Source organism: Poecilia reticulata, chromosome 16, assembly GCF_904066995.2.
Source record: "Poecilia reticulata chromosome 16, P_reticulata-male-v2, whole genome shotgun sequence".
Lineage (NCBI taxonomy): Eukaryota > Metazoa > Chordata > Actinopteri > Cyprinodontiformes > Poeciliidae > Poecilia > Poecilia reticulata.
This window is the reverse complement of record NC_088845.1, coordinates 13,780,363-13,803,133: the sequence shown is the minus strand read 5'-3', so window position 1 is coordinate 13,803,133 and position 22,771 is coordinate 13,780,363. Positions and strand designations below refer to the sequence as shown.

At 39.9% G+C, this 22,771-nt stretch overlaps 1 protein-coding gene across 2 annotated transcripts; it reads left to right on the top strand.

The window, feature by feature from the left end:
- Positions 1 to 2,210: 2,210 nt before the first annotated feature.
- On the top strand, positions 2,211 to 22,740 carry zyx (zyxin). 2 transcript variants are annotated; one of them, XM_008431465.3, is made up of 10 exons: positions 2,211 to 2,499; positions 12,672 to 12,907; positions 13,977 to 14,227; positions 15,326 to 15,421; positions 16,900 to 17,436; positions 18,308 to 18,449; positions 18,870 to 19,039; positions 19,294 to 19,472; positions 19,752 to 19,872; positions 19,953 to 22,740. In XM_008431465.3, exons 2-10 carry the CDS (start codon positions 12,685 to 12,687, stop codon positions 20,064 to 20,066), a joined length of 1,833 nt encoding a protein of 610 aa, XP_008429687.1. In that variant the 5' UTR covers positions 2,211 to 2,499; positions 12,672 to 12,684; the 3' UTR covers positions 20,067 to 22,740. The 2 variants fall into 2 exon arrangements, with proteins under 2 accessions (XP_008429687.1, XP_008429688.1); XM_008431466.3 differs by lacking the exon at positions 2,211 to 2,499 and adding an exon at positions 3,604 to 3,973.
- Positions 22,741 to 22,771: the final 31 nt, after the last annotated feature.

Sequence of the window (22,771 nt, the reverse complement as noted above, 5' to 3'; positions counted from 1 at the left end):
CAGCACACCACACAGAGCTTCAAGCTGGAAACCCTAGGAGCAGAATGCTGCCTTCCCTCACCTGTGAATCAGAAAACAACCCTGTAAAGTGAGGGGAAAAATCCAGAACAACAAACAAAGGCCTGTTCTTCTATATCACTGGCCGGAGAAACCGCAGACAAGATAAGGGCAGTCACGCTTGGCAGCAAGCTCGCTACGTTTTCCTTGGAAAGCACGAACTGGAAATGGAAACGGCAAGAAACTGGAAACATTCCTGTCGTGGCACAATAGGCTATCAAAGACCCCCGGTGACCACTCCCTGCAGCTCGCAGACGTGACCCCACGCAGCAGCAGGTTACACAACAGAGGCTTGCTGCAGCTCAGCCCAGAGTTTACGCACACTTTCACAACCTGAGCGGAGCGCAGCTCTGCTGTGTCTCAACATGAATCTCAAGTAATGACGTGGGTTTAGAGTGTGGATTTATTTCCTCATTCGCAGTCCTTTATTCCCACAGTTGTATTTTATTCAGATTTTACATTGAACACAAAATGGAACATGACTGTGACGTGGGAGAAAAAGGAAGGCGTGGTCTACTATATTTTTTATAATTATTAAAAATCTTTTTTTTTTATGTTTGTGTATCTAATTGTGTAAAGTCTGTATTTATTTTGGTAAGATAGTTGTAAATAGACGTTTTGTTAAAAAAAAAAATCTTCTTCTTTTTCTTCTTCTTCTTCAGGCCAGGAGAGACCATGGTACCACAGCAAACCTAACAACACATGGCCATTAATAAAAAAAGAACCAGCCAAGATCCACAGCTCAGGTCAGAGAATCTGTTGCCAGGACAAATATGAGTCTTGCATTCAACAAATCTGGACATTATTGAAGAAGACCAAGAAGAATTAATTGTAAAAATTCCAATATCTTGTTTAGCTGTTTAAAGTGCAAAAAAACTGTTCAGCATATCAATGACTAAATATGCAGCTAAAGCTACAATGGAATGATTAAAATTAGAATATTTTATGTTAGAATGATCCAGTCAATGCCTTGATCTAAATTGTAAGATTCAGTCGCTGTACAAACCACCAGAAACTTGACAGCAGTCGGTGGTTTTACAAACAATCGATTCAGCAAAGTTTAAACAAAGGAACTTTTCAAGGATTTTTTTGTTTGCAGATTTTGAAAACTACGACTCATTTTGAACCAATTTAAACAACGTATACTGTTTTCCTTTGCCCTGTTGCATAAAGCGCTTCATACAACTTTGTTTTGTTTTTTATTATCCCGTAATTATCAAAATTACAAGATAAAAAGCTTGTAATATTTCAATTGAGGTAATTAATCTACTTAACAAATGGGTTACACCTTTTATATAAACTTTATTTTTTACAATATTTAACTTTTGCATGATATAACTTGAGCAATCTTATTCTATCTTACCAAAAATGTCAACTCTAAAATGCAGATCAAAATACAGATTTTAAGAAGTGGTTCTATTTCAACTCAAAAAAATTTACAAGTTGGTTAAAAAAATGGTTTCATGAAGGGCTCAGTCATCACCATGTTAATACTCAGTTCCCACGATGAACCAGCAATAACTGCACCTCTAACAGGCGATACCAGTCAAAGGTAGTGGCCAGATAAGTGAAAAGGATGTGAGGTGTGTGTGTGCGTGTGTGTGTGTGAGTAGGACATGCAGTCAGACATAGGGCTGGCTTACAGGATGGGCGGTGTCTCACATTAACACCAGGCTAAAGGTGACAACATCCTAATTATGAGGAGGAGCCTACAAACAGTTTTATATAATTCATTTGTCATCATTTATCACATGAAGGAGGGGTTTGGAATAAAATGCAAAAAATGCTGAAGAACTCTTTGAGAGTAAATAAAAGCAAAAAAATAGTTTCCACAGTCCAGGCTGAGTGGAACATACTTTCTTCAGCCACTGTACCTCCTTTTGTTTAAAGCCCTGACCGCTTTCTGAGTCTGTATCTAATCAAGTCCCCATTATCTCCCCCTCTTTGGGCTCCCTCATTCCCCCAGCCTGACCTTACATGGAGAGGTAAGGGGGTTGATGTCATTGAATGAAGAATGCTGTAAGAATCCAGAGAGAAAGGAGAGAGCTGGAGGAGAAGAACAAGGAAGGGGAGGAGGAGGGGGAGGAGGAGGCGAAGGAGGAAGAGAAGGAGGGGGTTCTGACTGGACCGTTTATGAGCACATATACAGAAACAGGGAAAGACGGAGAGATAGAGGGGTGCTGTTTACACAGAAATACACAAGTCCTGAGCCAAAGTCAGACGAGAAAGAACTTGTTTGGGAGGATGGTGTCATTCCTTTTCCAGGCTGAAAAACTCAGGGGGAGGGTCTAGTAGCCAGAGAGAGGAAGAGAGAAAGAGAAGTTGGTGTTACAGATACAAGCTCCAACCTCTTACTCATTCTGGACTGAGAAGAGGAAAAAGAACAAAAGGAAGAGAGAGGGGAAGTTAAAGGGAGATCCATACCGCAGCTGTAATAACAGGGTAAGCTTTCTTCTAGTGAATCATTCAGCAACATAGGAACTGTTGTCTTATGGGTCAGATTGCAACAGGTTACCTAATAAGGTAAAGTCTTTTGACTGCATAGAGATGGTGCAGATTTTCAGGTTCTGATATGTGGAATGAATTGTTATCTTTGTGGAAATAGGCGCTTTGGATCTACCTCCATGCAACGTTTTCTAATAGAGAGTACAGTAAGTTCATAGTGGATGGTGTTTCTGGGACTGTCTGTCTTTTCAGTGGATAAGAACAAATCTTCCTGAATATGCTGTGTAGTCTTATGGCTATGGTAAGCCATATGTGTAAATATTCAAGAACTAGTTCGCGACTACCCTCCACTAGCTATACATTTGCTTACACAAGTTAAAAAACATTGTCTTTTTCACTTAGTGTTTGCAGCTTAATCAACTAGTGAAAGCACATGTCTTGGGACACTAAAGTCCCAACTAGTAGGCTTCTTTTTGTGCAATAGTTGACCATGAGACCAATCTAGTCACTGACTGCCATGAAAAGTTGACCACATGTTCAAAATCCTAACATGTGAACTTTTCAACACCATCTCTGCTCACTCATTTACATATGAACCTTTAATGTGTGAGAGTTGACTAATACAATCTAAATAGTCAATTAGTATAGCTTAAACATGCACTTACTGACAGAAGCTTTTTAGTCATGCTAGTGAAATACTGGAACTACACAAATGTCAACTAATTAACCAGTGCATATTTCAGATATACTCTCTCTAATAAACTTGTAAGCTACACTTTGTCGATTGGTGCATAAATGGTACCTTGGGTGACAATCTTCCTCTCTGCCTGATGTATTTTTTTTTTTTTTACAAAGTTATTTCACAAGTCAAAACTGTGTTTAAAGAAACTGTAATTGTTGATTGGATGATTAATTCAGTCCTGGTTTGACTTGTCTGTATTTTGTGGATTTCATGCTTGGCACAATTTTATGTACACTTTAAACTAATGCAGCAGGTGACCAACCAATCATTAGCATGAGCAAATTACTGTTTGTGGAACCATGTAGTAAAACTAGCAGGCGACCGCTATCAAGAGTATCAGAGTATATACACAAACAGCCTGCCATACAACACGGTGATGGGCACCGACGATAAAGGCATGGCTATGCGGAAGCTCCGACAGGAAGGCCAGCTTAAAAGAAAAAGAAGTTATAGATGCTAGGCAGCTAGTCATGCAGCTGGATTTAATAATTGAGAACTTATACCACTAAATCAGATGACAGCGTAGTTAAGAGAAACCAGTGACTTTTCCATATGAGGTAAAAGAGGAAAAAATGGGGCGGCGTTAACCACCGAAACCCACTGAAGCCACAGCGTAAAACGAGTGGAAACGTGGTGGGGTGTGTGCAGACTCGGAGCGCTCCGACCTGCTAACGTTACTATAGGTGGAAATCAGTGGTTTCATTGATCGGTCCGAGCCGGAAGGTAGAGGTGAGTGTCTGTTATTCTTCAGACCTCGGTTAAAATGTAGCTTTGTGAAAGAACACAGATGCCGTTGTCACGGTAACGCTTTTCAAAGGTAGACTTAACGCTAACGATTAATTTTAATCATTAAAAAAAAAAAAAAAAAAAAACGCAGCGTTAGCTTTGCTAGCCAGTCTGCTTCAGCTAATGAAACATTTGCTTTGAATCACCTCTGCGTTTAATGATGGTATCTGCTCCTGTTTATCTGCTGTGTTTTCCACCACCGAGCTTTTGCTGACAGGCGTTGATTACTGTCAGATTAATCCAGGGGTTGTTGGAATGCTACGTTCATAATCTAATGAGACGTTTTAAAATGGCTAAACAAGCTTTAGCTGTGTCCATTGGCTGTTCTAGACTATCACAAATAACCATATGGTATTAAATACAACCTCATTTACAATGTATGTTCATTTTCTGCCAGTGTTAACGGTAGAATCGTAATAATAAAGGTTTGTATAATTTCAGTAAATTCACTTCCTGTCAAACTTCCTGTCATTGCACCATACTTTTTTTTTTTTAAGGGATGTTTTGTTGTCAGCCAATGAAGACCAGATATATGAAGATTATTTTGCTTTTGCCCCCTCCTTTGGAGGGTTTGATAGCAGAAACTCTGCATCCCTTCTCAATCTATCTCTGGCATCTTCCCCTGTCGCAGTACTACATCCGCAAACCTTCTCTGTGCTTTTCTCATTCTCCTCCCTCCATTCCCTGGCAACTTTGTATTCAAAATCTTTTTCCCAAAATATCCTCCATCACTCCTCCGGACATGCTCAAACATTGGTTCCCTGAATTTGTTTCCAAATTAATGATAAACTAATTTCTAATCTTTTCTATTGTCTGTCACTTCTAATAAAATAAAAACGGCATATGCAGTGTCAATATTTTACTTGCAGTAGATAACTCTCATTCCTAGAGGCTTATCCTGACAGGAGGACCAAAGTCCAAAACAGACTATTGTCTTTAAACAACTCTGGCCTCAAAAACATCACAGTATTTCATGCAAATACTATTTTATGAACTTTTTATGTTTCCATTAGGTGATTACACACAGAAGGCGGTGATTATTTGTGCAAGACAGATGGGCAAAACATGGAGCACCACCAGTGATCATTTTGTGTGAAATATGTTGTGGGAACAGAACATGTAAAGCATTTTGTATTATCCGATTTAAATCTAAAGTAGCTAAAAAGCATAAATCATTTGCTTAATGCAATTTTATTTTTTTAAGACTATGCATATCCTCTAACCTCCATCTCCCTTGTTTACATAATGATCCCTTGTTTACATAATGCTCAGTCAAATGTTTAAAGGTTCATAAAGTAGCATTTCATTAAACCACTATGGGTTTTCCTTCTTTTTTTTCTTTTTTTTTTAACAGGTTGTTCTAAGAATGTTGAAGTCCAGTTTGCTCCTCTCTGTTCTGAGGCCAGACATTAGCTTCAGTCTCAAAGACCAAACCTTTTTTATTTATAGCAAATTAATATGCAAGTGGTTAAAGAAATCGTAACCTATTCCTGAAACGGCTCCAGTTTCAGTTCTTCTTTTTTTTGTGTGTGTCACATCTTGTAAACGTTCCCATTTCACCCTCACAGAGACATTTATTGTCCTTGACGTTTGTCTCCACCCACTCCACCATTACTCTCCTCTTGTCTTCACCTCCTGTGCACACCTCATTTCTTTGGATGATTAACCCCAGGTGCTCAAGTTCAAACACTATCAGTACCGCTGCATCTAGCATGTTTGCTCTTCCATCTGTCTCCGTCTCATTCACACACTTGTAATCTGTCTCGCTTCTCTGGTCTTTCATTCTTACCATTAATGGGTAGACTGTAAGGTATTTAACTACGCAGAGTCTGACTTCAAGTGAACTTGAACGTATTTAGTAAATGTCAATTGTGGTTGACACGAGTTGGCAAACGGTGCAAACTGAAGTAAGCCATCTGGAAAATGTAGATGGAGTTCAGGGATACCTCATTAGTTTTACTAATCTCCCCATTAACTGGCTGATTGCTATGTTGAGATTACATGTAATTTGTTACGAATAATTAGAATATTTCAGGAAAAAACAACTGGCCTGTCACTCAACTGCAGACTAGGCAACTGTATTAGAGTAATTATTGTGAAGTTCATTAAACTAAGATATTTATTTGGCTTTTTTACTTATCTAGTTCATATGATGGGTATAGTAAATCTGCTTTTGTTATCTGCTGATAATATGGTGTTTGTGATGAATGTTTAATATCTAGAAGTATTGTTGTTTATGTGTTTTTTTACATTTCTCCCAGTCAAAGTTGCTTATAAAATGATTGAGTGCCCACATTGGTGTAGTAAATGGATGCTTTAACCTCTGTGGTTAAAAACTACCATTGTAGAAGAGCTTGAGATTTGTCTTTTGTTTAATGAACTGTCAAGGCTGACTCCTGGTTGTAAATACAGATCAATTTTCTTGCAGCTCTTAGACCCACAGTTTGTTTTTCACTCTTACCCTGACCCTAGTAAACAGATGTCCATGTAGGTTGATGGTTTCATGTCTTTGTAAATACTACTCAGTTTTTATGTACTTCCATCTAAACCAAATGGTTAAAGCACTGGCTGATTTGTGTTCTGATTGGCTAATCACTTCATCGTAGCTGCAGACATTCATTTTTGGTCTGATTCACCAGTTTCACACATTTTTCTCCCATTTTTATGGGAATAAAGCGTTTGCAGGATTTTGCAGTAAGAACCGGAAGATTACGGAGAATTTAAGCTTTCAGAGATGCAGTATTTTAGGAAAGGATTTCTCCAGCTTTGGCATTATCAAATTCTTTTGAGACTCAATCCAGGGCTGCCGTAAACAAACTGTGTTCAAGGACACCTTACTTTGAGAAGCTTCTGATATGAGGTGCTGGATTCGTTGTTGCACATCCATTATCCCGGTACTCAGGGTACCTTGGTACTCTCCTGTTTTATTTGGTGGGGGAGTCGCATAAAACATGTTGACACTAATGGTGAGTAGCTCTGCTGATGGCTAGGGTAATGAGGAATTCTCCTTAATTATAGCTTTCATGAGTCAAAACACACAAGTTATTTCAGAGCGTCTCCCTGGCTGAAAGTGCTTCTTGTCTGCTGCTTGGATTTAGTCTGTTGGAATCTTGTGACTCTGCGTTGGCCTTCATTACGCTCTGTGTTGGTGTAAGCAGTCAGAGGGGAGGAGCTGTGGAATACAGGATCCAGTAGCTGATGTTACAAGGTTTGAGATGTCTGCTTTAATGAATGTGAATAGAAATACCGCGTAGGCACACAATACATAGCCAGTGACCTGTAAGACTGGGCTCAAAAGGGCCGTTTGTCCCGGCAGCAGTGACCCCCGGCCTAGACAGGCTTTCCCAGAAACCGTGTGTGTTATTAACATTAGAACAATGGGGAGTTTCAGCAGCCGCACACTGGCCACCGATACTGGAAGAAATGACTGAAAATACTGTCACAAATTGAAAGTTGATATAACTAAATATTTATAGTTTTCTCATATTTTTCCCAATATAAATGATTGGAAACATTAAAACTTCAAGATAACCTCAGTGTTAAACCTGTTTTAGTTTTGTTCTCTAATTTATTTGCAGTATTTAGCTATTTTTATGACTCATAGTCACCAGATTTTTTCCGTCAATCGGTTTTATTCTAACAGCTTTTGCAAGCATCCTAAAGACTGCAGTGATGCTGTTTAGTCATCTTCGGTCACACAGCTGAAACCAGATCTTTACACTAAATATCTCCGGTTTTAGGACACTTGGGTTAACCAAAATTATTTCTACTTGCTTGACATATTTTTGTAACGTTCTCCAAATACATGTCCTTGTTTAGTAGATTTGGTTTTTTTAATGGAGTCAAACATTTCAGGTATACTTCCATTTAATTCTTATAAATGTTTACTGGAATTTTGGCCCATTCCTCTGGACAGAACTGGTGTAACATGGTTAGATTTCCCAAAATTTGGGGTCATTGTCCCTGAATACATTTACATACTTTACTGACTTCTTCCTATCAGAGTGGCCTTTTAGGTTGTAATGGTTTCATTGTGGATAATAACGCTCTGTTTAAAGGATAGCCAGCATTATGACAAGTTCTTTTGCCTTTATTCTGGAGTTAGAATACACATCTCATACCAGAACATCTCTGCGATATAAAGCATACCCCACTGATAAAGCCATCCTGGTTTTCATGAAAGCATAGTGATCTCAGGGTATATAAATTTGTGATTTTAAACTAAGTCCTAAAAGAAATTCTTAGTCTATAATTATTCTGGAATTTAGCAAATAGAAATAATTTTGATAATCCTAAATGACCTGAAACAGAAAAGTTTTGTCTGATTTATTGTTAGACATCGAGGGAGGAAGTGTACAAGTTATAGAATTTATGAAACATGGGGGAAGAAAAATGTTTGTGTTCAAACCCTGTTGAGGTACAGTTTTCTAGTTTGTGAAAACTAACTGCTCTACCTCTGTGGTTTCAGTTTGGGGGCCCTTCAGAAAGCCTCTTGAATCCATCCCCCATTACAGCTGTAGGGTAGCTATGATTGAATGCAGTCTCGAGTGATGTCATTCAGTTCAAGTAGTGGGTGAGACTTGAATTAGAGGCTGAGGAAGGAGATTAGAAAAAAAAAAAGTTATGCTCTGCCACAGAACGCTAATCTGCATCTCCAGTTGTAAAAGGAAACCACAATGTCAAGACATTTTCTGTTCATTATAGGAATAAAAATAACAGAGTAGAGCTGCAAAGGGGCTGGGAGAGTCGATTACATGGCAGCGGAAAAGACAAAAACAGTGATGTCATTGAGTCGCTGTGCCAGAAATTTTCTTCAGCAGAGGGTCTCCTCTGAGGCATCAGGTTTCAGGATACGTTTGTAAGACCGTCTGAGGTTGAGAGTGTAGTTGATCTCACCAGACTGAATCCCTTTGGACTGCGTTGTGGGGGAAGATGAAACCTTGCCACAAGTAATCGTTCTTGTTGAATAATTAAGAGGACTTTTGTCTCTTGGAGACAAAGAGGCTTCAGTACTCCAATTACAGGACCAAATCACAGTCGGTACTATCCCTGTTAAGCACTCGCCTATAATAGATTTAAGTGTTCTGGCTGGAGTGCTCTGTTGATAGAAGTCCTCTTCATTTTAAATCAAGTAGGTCTTGATACAGAACACATTGACAACAACTTTACAAGTTGGTGCTCAGCACCTGTCCTCTATTCCGTTTTGTCAATTTCACTTTTTTACATTTATTTTCCAGCAATTCTACACGTGCATATTTAATTAAAACATCAGGGAAAACTTAATTTATTGCATTCATCTTCATTTTTGATGGCTTGCAGTTTATGAAACCCCAAGATCCTTTGTGATCGCAATTAACCAACATTTTCCTCACTGTTTCTTAATTTCCACAGTGAACTTTACAATCTTGATGGCTAAAATCTTACAAATTAGTTGTGGTTAGACACTGAAAGTCTTTGCAGGTGACCAAATGTATTACTGGAAAGAAAAACCTTTTAATGCATAAGCCATTGAAATATAACTTTTTGCATTGCATTCAGTCAGTTCTTTCAATTGTGATTTTATTTGATATTGTTAGAATTCTAATTAGTTATGAAGCTATAATTTTTGGTATATAGAAATGTTGAGCCACTAAAAAGTATGTCCATTTTCCGGCATTTCTTTTGCATAAGCTAAAGAAGTGGTGTGGCATGTAGGTGATCATCTTGTGGTTCTGCTGAGGTTTTAAGAAAACCAGGGTTGTTTTAACAGTGATCTTCAGGTCATCCACATTGTTGGGTATGGTGTCTCTCTGCATCTTCTTGACCCCATAGACTCTTTATAGGGTTCAGGTCAGACAAGTTTGCTGTCCACCCATCTACAGAGATGCCATGCCAAATCCTGCTAGAAATGAAATCAACAGCTCCATAAAGCTCGTCAGCAGAAGAAGACTTTAGTTTGTTCAAGGAGGTTCCAGAGAATGGTGATTCAGCAGACTCCCACAAATTTCTCAAAGGTTACAGCAATTCCAACAAAATGATTGAATGTTCTCTTAAACCTTCAAATAAGCACACACGTGGAAACGGTTAAAAGGTAGCTGCATTTTAAAAAAGGATTTCAAGTTCAAGGATTATAGAAAAGGCCTGCTTCTCATAAAGGTACCCAAAACCAGGTGAAAGTTTTAAATGCCTTACTGTTTGAGGAAGTATGGAGCATATTTGCGCACGTTATCGCCTTGGAAGTTCCCCATCATCAGTTACGATGACATAAGGTTTGTTGTCCATTCCAGTGTTTAGACTGGAGCAGAAGGAAGGATTAAAATGAGTCTTCTTCCCCCAAAGTTGATTTGAACTGCTCTGTTTCCAGATGTTTAACCTAAAACATGTTTCCAGATGTTAAACTCACAAGTTAAAGTACTGCAATTAATTCCTTGTATAATTGTAGTTGTACCAAGTTGGTGCTGCGAGTTGCCAAGTGGTGGACATTTGAGGAGCCAATGTTTCTAAAATTCCATGATTCAATGTAGGAAGTCTTACCCAATGTCCTGACGCTGTGCATCAGCTGACACGCCTGTGAAACAATTTGGCTTTAGCTCGGACATATATAGTTAAAACTGTTTTTTTGATGAATGCTGACATAGAGAACAAACTCTCCTCTAAACTGTACGGTTTTATTTTGCTCTGAGAACTTTGAAGAGTTGACTGTGTCCCATCAAAATGCAACAAGGATAGATAACATTTTTAACATTGAGAAAGAATGCTTCCAAGGTCCTAACTCTGTTTACCGACGTTAAGAAAACCCTGATGAGTAATTTATTTTCTTCTGACACCCTATAAAGCTCTGTGTTGAAACTCCTCACTTGTTAAGCTTCTTGGGATGACTTATGTTGTGGTGCAACATGAATAAACCTAATTTGCTACACAAGAAGAGGACAGTTTTCTTGTAACAAAAATATGTTCTCTTACAGTTATTGACGTTTTCAGAGTTTTTTTTTTCTACTTTAATTTTTTGTTACCTTTGCTATATACATCCAATATTCACACATTAATGGCACAGCTTCTAGCATTCTTTTACATTAATATTTAGTTGGTTAAACAATTCACTCCAAGCCCCATGCAGCACAATAAAAGGCCTTTTTGCCTATAAGGGGTTTCAAATTGATTTCATAAGGGACTTGGACCAGAAAGGCAGACTTCATGCACTAAATATGTATATAACTATGTAATGTCTGTTATGTAATAGCCATTCAATAGTGACTCTCTGAAAGCCTGTGTCTGGTTACCAAGCACTGCTACTCTGGTCTCACACTCATAAAAGGCTTTGGGCTGTTGTTTGCAATTATGAATGACTGAAAACGGCCCCTTTCATTTCTCTAGTGACTCACATTTAAGGGAACATTGGTGTTGATTTGCTTGAGCTAAGACAGAAAATAAATATGATTATGTTGACCTCACTTTGACTAATTGTTTCCATGTGTTCACTCGTTCCTTCTCTGGTCGTGACCAGGTCGTGGCGTTCATCAGATATTATCTGTCAAAGGCTTCATTGAAAGTCGAGATCCTGTTTCTTGAACCCATCGATGGCTGTTCTAGTTTACCTCCTGTGTGACGTTGTGTTACAATCTGTTGCTATGTGGAAGTGCAGGCAGTTTCCTGAGCGGATGTCGGTGTCCACATGTGGGTTTTGATGGTACTGAAGGGTCACATGGGGCAACCGTACAAACAACCCCGCTTCTGGGGAAAGATCATGCAGGCGTTCTTCACAGCGGCGTATTCAAACGTCCCAGGAACTCTTGAAAGCGTCACCAAAATGATGTCAACAACTTGTTTAACCACCAGCATGTTTGGTACAGCTTTTTTTTTCCCTCCCTCTCTTTGTGATGCGACTCGCGTGAAAATGCCTTGGTGATTTGGTGATGATCATTACTTATGGAAAGTGGCTGTTCTCAGAAACGTTACTATTGCTGAGCTTTATGACTCTGTAAACAGCCGGGTGCTACACATTGTAAATTATCTCCAGCATCTGGGAATTTATAAGCCAATTAAAGACCATCACACACTTTGTTTTTTCTCACTTCGCAGGAAACTGTCTGCACAGCCCTTGTATTTAGGTAACTCTAGCCTGAGAGATGGTTCATATTTCCTTTTTATTATGCTCTTTTAATTAAAGTAGAACATTTTATGACATGGGAAGACTTATTACTTTTATGTTAGGTGTCAAGACACTTTTAACCAAGATAATAAATTAAAATCTGAAACAAACTTTCTAGGTATGATGATATGAGTAAATTTTTTTTTTTTCCTTTCAAAATGCAACAAATAGAAAAACCTTGTCATTTTTAATACATTCCCGACATCTTTTCGTAACATCTGAGTTGTGCTGGTGATGCAGCCTCTAAAGCTGGTATGCATTAGTGTGCAGTTTGCATGCCAAATGTTTCACTGATGCGTCATCCCCACTGATCTCACAGCTCGACGCCTGACGTGTATATTCTCTAGAGGAATGCGAACCCTGTGGCATTTGTCAACTGATAAATATTGGTTTAATCTTCGGGTGTGGGAATGGTGAAGCAGTCTGAGCTCACCTCCTGCCTGCCGCTGTGAGCTGAATTAAAACAATACTGTGTGTTGGTTGCTTATTTTGCTTCTCGCCGTTCGTCCTCAGATAAATCCACAAAATGGACGACTCCAACGGCAGCAAGCCGCTTGTGGTGACATCATCTCTGAACTTCAAAGTCACCACTCCATCTTTCTACAACCAGCCCAAGAAGTTTGCTTCGGTGGCTCCGCCGAGGCCCAAAAGTCAGACCCCTCCTTTGGCCCCATCACCGACACCCTTAGGGATGGCTGTGATTGGTCGAGTTGGAGACATGCCTCCGCCGCCCTCGTCGCTCTCTGATGGTATTTGCATTATTTAATCTCTCTTTTTTCAGTACTTCTTGTGTGCGGTTGGTGTAATTGTCACAGCATGTAAACATAACTTTTGTAAATATACAAGAAAATTACACAGGCTTGAGATTGGGATAAATACAAGTAGGATGTTTCCATTCTGTAAATGTTGGGCATTGCTTTAGTTTTCTTTTATGTTTGTGTTTGTTTTTCCTGTGTTTTGCTAGCAACGGTTGTTTTTATAGAGAATTTTACAAATGCATGCAGCTTGTGGGTTAAACTTTGGGGCTCCTGTACACTGTTATTTAATCAACCAATCAGCATACACAATGTCCCCCAGTCTTCCATTGTACACTTATATTGTTCCCTACAGGTTCAACAGTGAGACCAGAAAGAGGAAGGAACTCTTCCAGAATTTACACTTCTAGTTATCTAGACTATAAATGGCATCTTCTGTTTTTAAAGTATTTGTATTTTTTTATTATTTTAAGCTTCCAGTAAACAGGTTGAAAAGTTGAATTGGTTTGAATAAATCAGATTTTTGAGATCAATATATTTTGATTTTAGGGGCTGCACAGTGGCTCAGTTGGTAGAGCTGTTGCCTTGCAGCAAGGAGGGTCTGGATTCGATTCCCGGCCCCGGTCTTTCTGCATGGAGTTTGCATGTTCTCCCTGTGCATGTGTGGGTTTTCTCCGGGTACTCCGGTTTCCTCCCACAGTCCAAAAACATGACTGTCAGGTTAATTGGCCTCTCCAAATTGCCCCTAGGTGTGAGTGTGTGTGTGCATGGTTGTTTGTCCTATGTGTCTCTGTGTTGCCCTGTGACAGACTGGCGACCTGTCCAGGGTGACCCCGCCTCTCGCCCGGAACGTTAGCTGGAGATAGGCACCAGCAACCCTCCCGACCCCACAAAGGGACAAAGGTGTAAGAAAATGGATGGATGGATATTTTGATTTTATTGTTTTTGCATTAAAATATGTCAATCACTCTGATGTAGAACTAGATGACCATGCAATAAAAAAATACTGTGTGGTATGGCCCCTGATGCCTTGTTTTAATCAACCCCTTCTCACTTTTATCAGACTTCCCTCCTCCTCCTCCTCCATTGGATGACGATCTGCCAGCCCCTCCCCCTGAATGCAACAACCCACCTCCTGCCTCCGATGCCCCCGCTTTTCCTGCTCCGCCTCCGGTGGCCGATGACCTCCCCCTCCCGGCTCCCCCTGAGGAGGCGGCCTGTCCACCCAGCTGTCCCTGTCCCCCACCTCCCCCACCACCTCCACCTCTTCCTGCTTCCAGTTCAAGTTTTCCAAATGCTTCTGGGAACTCACAGGTGAGTCGCATTGCTTCAGTCGCTGGAGCCTGAACTGGTGTTTTCAGTCTGTAGACTGGAAAGCATTTGGTTTATGTTATTCAGTCTGTAGATGACCTGGAGATTTTCTGTGTTGATTTTTTAAATTTTTTTAAACCCCACAACTTATGTTAGGTCATTTACGAAGTAGGCAGTCGGTCACGTCAGTTTATCGCACTGGATCTAAAGTGCCATCAGATTAAGGGAGATTCAACACAAATTCACACCACACTTTTCAGATAAAGACAAAGTATCCTTTTTATTTTCATTTTAAATAAAGGATGGTTATTCTCAAAACACATTTAATGACCAAGTAGTAAATTTTTGATGCAAATTAAAATCCAGGCAGGAATTATTCTACTTTATTGTATGACTTTTGTTTATATGGTTGCATTTTTGTTTTTTTAATAAATTCCAGACAACTGAAGTCTGAGTGTGTGCTCAGGCTGTAATCTGACAAGATGTTCTGTTTGCTTGTGCGTTTTCTCACTTACTTTTGCAGTGATGAACAAGTACTTCATATTTTACATCACTGTTGTTAATGTGAGCCAAAAATAGTGTAATGAGTAACAATTTTACTGACAAATATTGAAGACAAACTTTACTCTATGGAAGTCGGCCCCTGTTTGATGCTTAATTTATTTTCTTAGCCATTTGCAGAGCAGCTCGTATCATTTCTAGTGATAATTTTTTTCTTCTCCGATCAACCTGTTTTTATTTAGCCAGGTTTCTTCTTGCCACTCAGTGGCCGTAAACTCTGTGTGACATGCATGCATTCATCTAACCCAGTGGTGTCGAGCCACCTCAAAGGTGGATGATGTCATGCAGATTTTTGAGTCCCTTCTCTGATTAAATGTTTGAATTGCCTACTTAGTATTAAATTCTGCAGAGGCCTCGTAATTAAACGTTGCTTTATTGAAACTGTGTTTAACCAGGAAAATATCGTATACATGCAACATATTCTTGGTCACCTTTGAGGACTGATGGAATTATGGTTCCTAAAATCCTAATTTTGTCTGTGGAATTGGAGTCAATAAATGTACTTTTTGTAATTTTTCACCTCTTTCTTTCCTTCATCAGAGACAAATGGAGAAACAGACAAGCTTTGACAAAAAACTTGGTTCTCTGACCGAGATGTTGTCTGATATGGAAACTAGAGCATCTTTCAGTCCCAAGGTACATTGCACAAACAATGGGTGGGGGGGGTTCTCTAAAACACTTAAGAAACAGCAGGAATTGTTGCTTAAGCTCCACCAAAATAAAGAGAAACGGAGAAATAAAAGGGCAGCACTCTTACTTAGAGGAATAACAATGGGGGGGGGGGAATAATGAGTTTCACAGTGAAAAGTTAAACCAAGTTTGGTCAGTGGCAATTGTTTGGAGATTTTCAAAAGTCACTTATCTGCTCAGCTTGAAAAGCTCACGAAGGGAAATGCACACATGACTCACAAGACTGAAAGAGAAAAAACAAAGTAAAGTTACTGGTGATTCATACTGAGAGAGGAACCTCATGCGGAAAGGAAGAGTGGATGCACAGTGAGGCGAACTGAGAGCGTTAGGGTGTGATTGAGCCAGAGTGTGCTGCCAGAGTCTCTGTAAGAGAGCCATAAATGGAGTGTTTCATCTGACTGGGAGGTACTGAATCACAGTAGAATAACATTGGCCCCAAACCACAAAAATAAATGTCAGAAAGATAAAGTACTTCTGATAAGCTCAAACTGTGGGGCTCTTTTAGGTTTTTAGTTTAATCAGTGTATCAGATTTAGCATAATAAAGGTGTCTGCTTGAAGTGTGTTAGTCAGGGGGGCTTATACAGCAGATATTAACTTCCCTGTGCTGAATTTTAAATATGGTAAATAGTAATTTAACTCCAATAGCTTTAATATAAAATGGGACCTATTATGCAAGCTAGACATTTTGTGTATTTTTGTACTTCCATTTGGGTTTCTACAACTTCTAAAAACAACCCAAATGCTTAAAAAAACACTCGGCCACTAATAAGTTGAATAAGTTAAAGGTTTTTGGTGTCTGAAAAATGAACTGTTTCAAAAAAACTGCTGACTCACTGTCACAAATCAGAAAACACTGCCCATTACCTAGAAGCTCCAGAACATTTGGTCAGCTGGTTTTACAGCTGTATAAGCTGTACAGTGTTTACTAGAAAAGACAAGTATTTTGTTCCAAAAACCACTTGCTGCATTCTTGTTGGTTGTAGAGGAGGCTCCAGTTCTGCATTTCAAACATTCACGGTTGTATAACTGCACATCTTTTTGCAGCCATTTTCACATGCAAGTGTAAATGTTGAGTTTGGGGTAGAGGTGGCCAGCAGCAGATTTGGATTTAAAGTGACAAGACGCTGTAAAACAGCTCTTTCTGGAAATGGGCTCAAAATAAGCATAAGTGACAAAACTGAAATCTCATTATCTAAATATTATTTGTGTAGCCCATAAATGTATCCTAACCTGTTCAAGGAAGCATAATTGGTCACCTTTAAAAATATGATTTCTGTGTGTGTGTGTGTGTGTGTGTGTGTGTGTGTGTGTGTGTGTGTGTGTGTGTGTGTGTGTGTGTGTGTGTGTGTGTGTGTGTGTGTGTGTGGCATCTTACATTAGAGTCTATAAATTCAGGGTTTTGTTGTTGATGATCATCCACAGGCACCAAGTCAGTATTCATCTGCACCATCACCCAAGCCTCCAGCTGCTCCTCCAACTGCTCCCAAACCAGCCCTCTCTTTCCTTCCACCGCCTGAGATGGGGGACCGGCCCCCTCCTGCTCCCTGGGCGGAGGAACTCAAGGCCAGAACGAACCCCGGCACCCAGCCTTTCACCAAGCCGCCCGCCGTGGCTCCAAAGTTTGGAGGGAGGATGACGACGTCGTCCTCTTCGCTGGCGCAAAAGATCAACCAGAACCTGAACCAAACAGCCACTCCAGTAAACAGCGCACCAAAACCTTCTCCTCCCACAGCCACCATCTCCTTCCCACCACCACCAGCAGCTCCACCAGGACCTCCTGCTCCAAAAAATTACGCTACTGCTCCTGTAGCAACTAATCACATAAAGACTTCTCCCTTTGGGAGTCAGGGGAATGCAAACCAAAACCTTCCTGCTGCTGTGCCTCCTCCTCAACCCAAGGCCAAGATGTCTCCACCATCCTCCTTCAGCCAGCCAATGAAAACAAGCCCTTCATCAACGGTAGGTTCCTGCTTTTTGCTTTGGATGTACTGTTCAACAAACCGGTTTAGGTACTGGACCCCTGGTAGAAATCCTTAAGATAAAGCTGTCTTTTTATTGCAGTGAACTAATCTCTCTCTAAATAATGCAATTTTTCACAAGTTCAGTTTTAAATGTTTTATGTTTTAAAAAGCTCTAGCTCCAACTGTAGGAGCGTTTGTGTTAACTGTCAATATTTTTGCAATTTCATTGTAGTGATGCCTAAAACTCACAAGACGAGATGAGATTTTAATAACACTTGAGAAAACATAGTTATTTTGTAAAAAGCCTTTTTTCTGCCACAAAAAATCAACAAACTGCTCATCTTTTTCTGATTTATTTTTGTCTCTTGAGACCTTTGGTCAGTGTTTCAACTATGCATGGTCTGCAGTAAAACCCATTTCCCAGCTGATATTGATAGGATGTTGCTCAATGTACTTCTAGATGTCCAGCTATTGGCTGCTATAGCGACGCTGTCTGCCTCCTGCGGAGTCTGAACAACTTGCAGGGCTTAAATGTTGTTCATGCTTCCTCCGTTACGCTTTTGCAATTTATTATTTCTGCCAAAAATACAAAAAGCTGCCAAAAAAATGATTTAAGGATAGTCGGGACGTCTTCTCTTACAAGTTCATCAGGCGAAGCCACTCTGACTGCAACTGACTAGTTCTCGTAAGACTGTTGTCGCCTCCACGAGAAACAATATCGCAAGATCTTGTAAGACGAGATCTGGTTGCCCCCCTACAATTACAATTACATATTTTTTTTGCCAGTGACTGTATTTAAATAATGTTTGAGCAGAAATTCAATTGTGTGTTTTAGTCATAATCTAAGTTTTCTGTTTTGGTGTGGACAGCCGTCGCCTCCTGGCCCAGTTTCCGTTCCTGGCGGTGGCGTCCCACTAAACATGAAGGAAGTGGAGGAGCTGGAGAGAATGACCCAGGACTTCATAAAAAACATGGACAAACAAGCCCCCATCGTCACCTCCCCTCCAACAGGTACGACTGTGTTTCACAAACGGAGACATTAATCACTCCTCTTCTCATGCAGCTATTTTCCACGCTGATTAGGAAATCATTAAACCTTATGTCTGCTTCGCACCGTGATTATCAGTACTAATGTAGATGAATGGCAGATGTCGTTCTTATTCATTGCCGTCATTAAGCAGCTTTTGATGAAATGTTTTGGAACACATTCAAGCAGGAGGTTCATCAATATTTCCTATGAATAATTTCGCTTTTTTTTTTGTAGTGTTTAAAAGCAGCAGATGTGTGTCTTCTGAAGAGTTTAAATGAGCCTACTGCCTCTGCGCCCAACAGTTTGACACTAGAAACAAGCAGTAGTGATTAGAAGCTCATCTCCGTCAGTGAAGAATGCTTTTATTCTACTTGTTTGTACATCTTCTGGTTTTTCCTCAGAGGTTTGTGGGAAGTGTGGCGAGGCTCTGTCCCGTACGCAGCCAGCGGTGAGGGCCATGGACAAACTCTTCCACTCCAACTGCTTCTGTTGCATGAGCTGCCATCGCCCCCTGCAGGGCATGCAGTTCTACGACCGGGACGGCGCGCCACAATGTGAAGACTGTTATGTGGTGAGGAAGCCCAGTTCATATGCAGCATAAACAGATGAGTTGTTGTCTCAACTCCTCTGTAAAATTAAAATGTAGCAGGATAGGAAAAAAAAAAAATAGTCAAAAGGTTGATGTAATCGTTTTTGGTTTTGCAACATAATAGGTCCCACTTTATGAAGCTCGTCAAGGTTTTAGTATTTTCTCTTTGTTAAAACAGCTAAACTCTCAGCATAATTTTTGAGTTTCCTTGTTTAATTTTATTTTGTGCTCGTTAGAATTCCCTGGCCGTCTGCTCTCGGTGCGGGGAGAGAATCACTGACCGTGTGCTGAAGGCTGTGGGACAGTGTTTCCATGCCCACTGTTTCCGCTGCAGCACCTGCTCCTGCGTACTGGAGGGCGCACCATTTATCACTGACGACAACAACAATCCCTACTGTGTGCAGGATTACCACAGGTGCCTGAAAACTCTTACAACAGTAACTCATTATGTGCTTTCGGTGGGCGGGGGGAGATTCTTATGAAAAAGAGGTGTGTGGTTAGTCGAATCTGGCATAGATATTGTGGAAAGCAGCTGAAACATGAAGACATAGGATTCAAATTTGAGATGTTGCAATTAGGAGGGTTTTTTTTTTGTCTCTGAATCAAATGTTATTTAAGATCAGTCTGTGTTTTATAATGTTTTACTGTGAATCCATGAGAAATAACCAACACCCTCTGCGTCGCTCCCTGGCAGACGCTTCTCTCCTCTGTGTGTGAGCTGTAACGAACCCATTATTCCCGACCCCGGCAGCGAGGAAACGGTCAGAGTGGTGGCCCTCGATAAAAACTTCCACCTCAAGTGTTACCGCTGTGAGGTAAGGTGTTTAATAATCACCATCTCCTTTAAGTAGAACCATATTCTGGAGGAAGTTAAAACATGTTATTCGCTCCCCAGGACTGCACTCGCCCCCTCTCCATCGAGGCAGATGAAAACGGCTGTTACCCGCTGGACGGCAAGATCCTGTGCATGAAATGCCACACCAAGCGAGCCAAGCAGGCTGCGCAGTGATTGGGTGCCATCGCCTCTCTCAGTTAAACTATGAACCAAATCCAAAAGCACAGGATTAATTCAGCTGCCGATTTGCCTTTGCAACAGGGCTTTGTTTAGTTTATTGTGCGCAGGTGTGTTTGTGTGAGAGTGTATTGCATCGTTTAAAAAAAACAAAACAGAAAAGTATGTTTGCATGCAGATTCAGTGTAGTGTTCCTCTCGTCTTTGACCACTTTATCCAGTGCAGAGGTAATGTTCTGCACTGATTCAAAGCCCCTGTGTATTATTGCAAATCTGCAAAGCTCCAGTCGTCCACCTAGCTTTTTATCATGTGTATGCTACAGCAGAGTTCAATGTGCCAAATCAATGTTTACGCTAAAAATTACAGCAGAACTTGCACAAGAGCCATCTGATAAATCTAAAGTTGCCTTTCTCTGTCTCTTTCCTAAAAATTGTAAATAAGACCAAGAACTGAAATATTTCCATTTTAAGACCTTCGTCTGGTTTCTTTTCCCCCTCGCCGCTTTCTAACTTTATTGGATCCACAACTGATTTGTTAGAGGATGCATCGATCTGAAATATGTGGCTTATTTCCGAGCACTGATTTTTGTAAACCGTTGCTTTTCTCAGTTTTATCAGATTGAGTTTTTTTTTTTTTAAGAACCATAAATGACAGCATTCAAAATATTCTTTTCAAGCTTTCTCACTGCGATTAGCCGTAGCTTGTTTATATTGGGAGCAGAGGCAATGTCACCGTTTGTGAGAGAGCAGTTGCTGTTCAACAGGATGTTGTTAATTTAATAAAGGATAATAAGAGTTCACAGTTTAAATGACTTTTTCTGTGTGGTATCAGGTGTTGGCACCTGGACCATGGTTACCTTGACTCTTTGGGCATTCCCTAGAAAATATGGATCTTAAACTTCAATCTGGCATTTTCCAACAGCATGTCAGAGGCTCAGAAGTATAAATATTACTGTTACACATTTAGCATTCCTGTTAAAGTATAACATTGGTTCCGTGTCTGTTCGCCTTTGCCAACTTTATAAAAAATATTCCCAAGGTTGTAACAAATGGACATCTGCCTGTGGAGGGTTTGTTTTTGTACAGAACGATCAAAACGGCAGTAACATGAAACGACCACCATCTAGCCCAAGTGTAGCTTTCTGTTGTGGCAACTTCTACGGACAGTCGACATAAATTTGTGGAAAATGGTTTCCTTTTGTAAAACAGCTCCTTTCCTTCATGTTATGTGCTTTTTCTGTTTTTACCTCAGTGGATGCATTTTCTAAGCAACTCTCACGCCGAAGATTTTTGCTGCTGCTACAACCCTGGCAGCGCTTGGGTGTGGTGCATTCACTGACCAAAAAAAGTGTTCGATTTTTCTGTGTCCAGACTGAAAAAAAACCCAGCCAATTTCTCAGTGCGCCTCCAAGTTTTGTACAATAGCGCAAGAAGCAGCAACCTGATCATTAAGGCTTTGTCCCTGCAAATTAGGTTAATGGTGCTTGTATCAACTAATTTACGCTGCTAGAGACACTTGATATCGGTGAACGTTGCTATGAGCTTTTGCTGTGAATTTCTGGATTTCGAGGCATGCGTTTGACTTGCGCCTTTGCATTTTCTCTTTAGTTCATGTGTGTAAGGGCAGATTTACGACAAATTTAACGTTCTCTAAAACAGATAAGAGCTGAATAAAGTATTTTTAGATGCGTTTTCTTCTGATGAACAAATCGGAAGGTTTGCTAAGCACAGACGGAAATGTGTAACGGCAGACCGACTATGCCAGCAGCATGGCTGAAATAGGACCTGTAAGGTATTCTTGCACAGTGCCATAGTGAACTTAAATAGTGTTCTGTCTTCACTTTTGACTCGGAACAATCCCTGCACATAATCATTTTTAAATAAAACAAGTATAGATCGATAGTAGCTTTAATAAAGAGCATTTCTTAACGTCTTCAATGTAATTTATGATTCTAATGTTTAAAAGTACTGTGTGTCTGAGCATAATAGAACTGCAAAAGCAGTCGATTTCACAAATCAGATGGCAAAATTAAACTCCGATCATGTTTCATGTTTGGCATTAGTTTTGCTCAGTTTTGCTCTATTATTGTTGTGAATACCACTATTTTTTGTTTTTCAGCCTTTTACACTTGAGTTTGTTCCCGTCGGTTACATAAATGTTATTCCTGCAATGTGCTTCAATGATAAAATTCAACACTTTCATTTTGGCAACACTCCTATTCCAGTATTCCACTGTATTCCATCGATTTTGTTTTGTTTTCTTTCCAGTAAACCTTGTGTGCTGTTGTGGAAAATAATTTGAGTAAGAAAATAGTTTGTTGCAATTGAATCGAGCCTGGTGCAGCGAAATACCAGAACGAACTCAAGATGATAGTGATGCATGCTTTACTCCTAGTATTGTCTTATGTATTATGCGCCAATGTTTTTTAACTTTGTTCCCGCGTCTTTGCCATCACTGTGTATTTTAGGTATGACGCTTCAGTGACTTGGCATTACATTGTGCATCATTGTATTACCTGTGAATGCCTTGTCTTTACATATAGCTTTTTTTATATATATATATACATTTGATACATAAGAATGTGTTAAAATGTCATCATTTAGAACTCGACCCTTTATTTTATTTTTGGCTGTATCAAAAGATCAAATTAAAAACAAATACTTATTGCCAATTGTTTGTGCATATTTTCTGCTTTTTTGAAT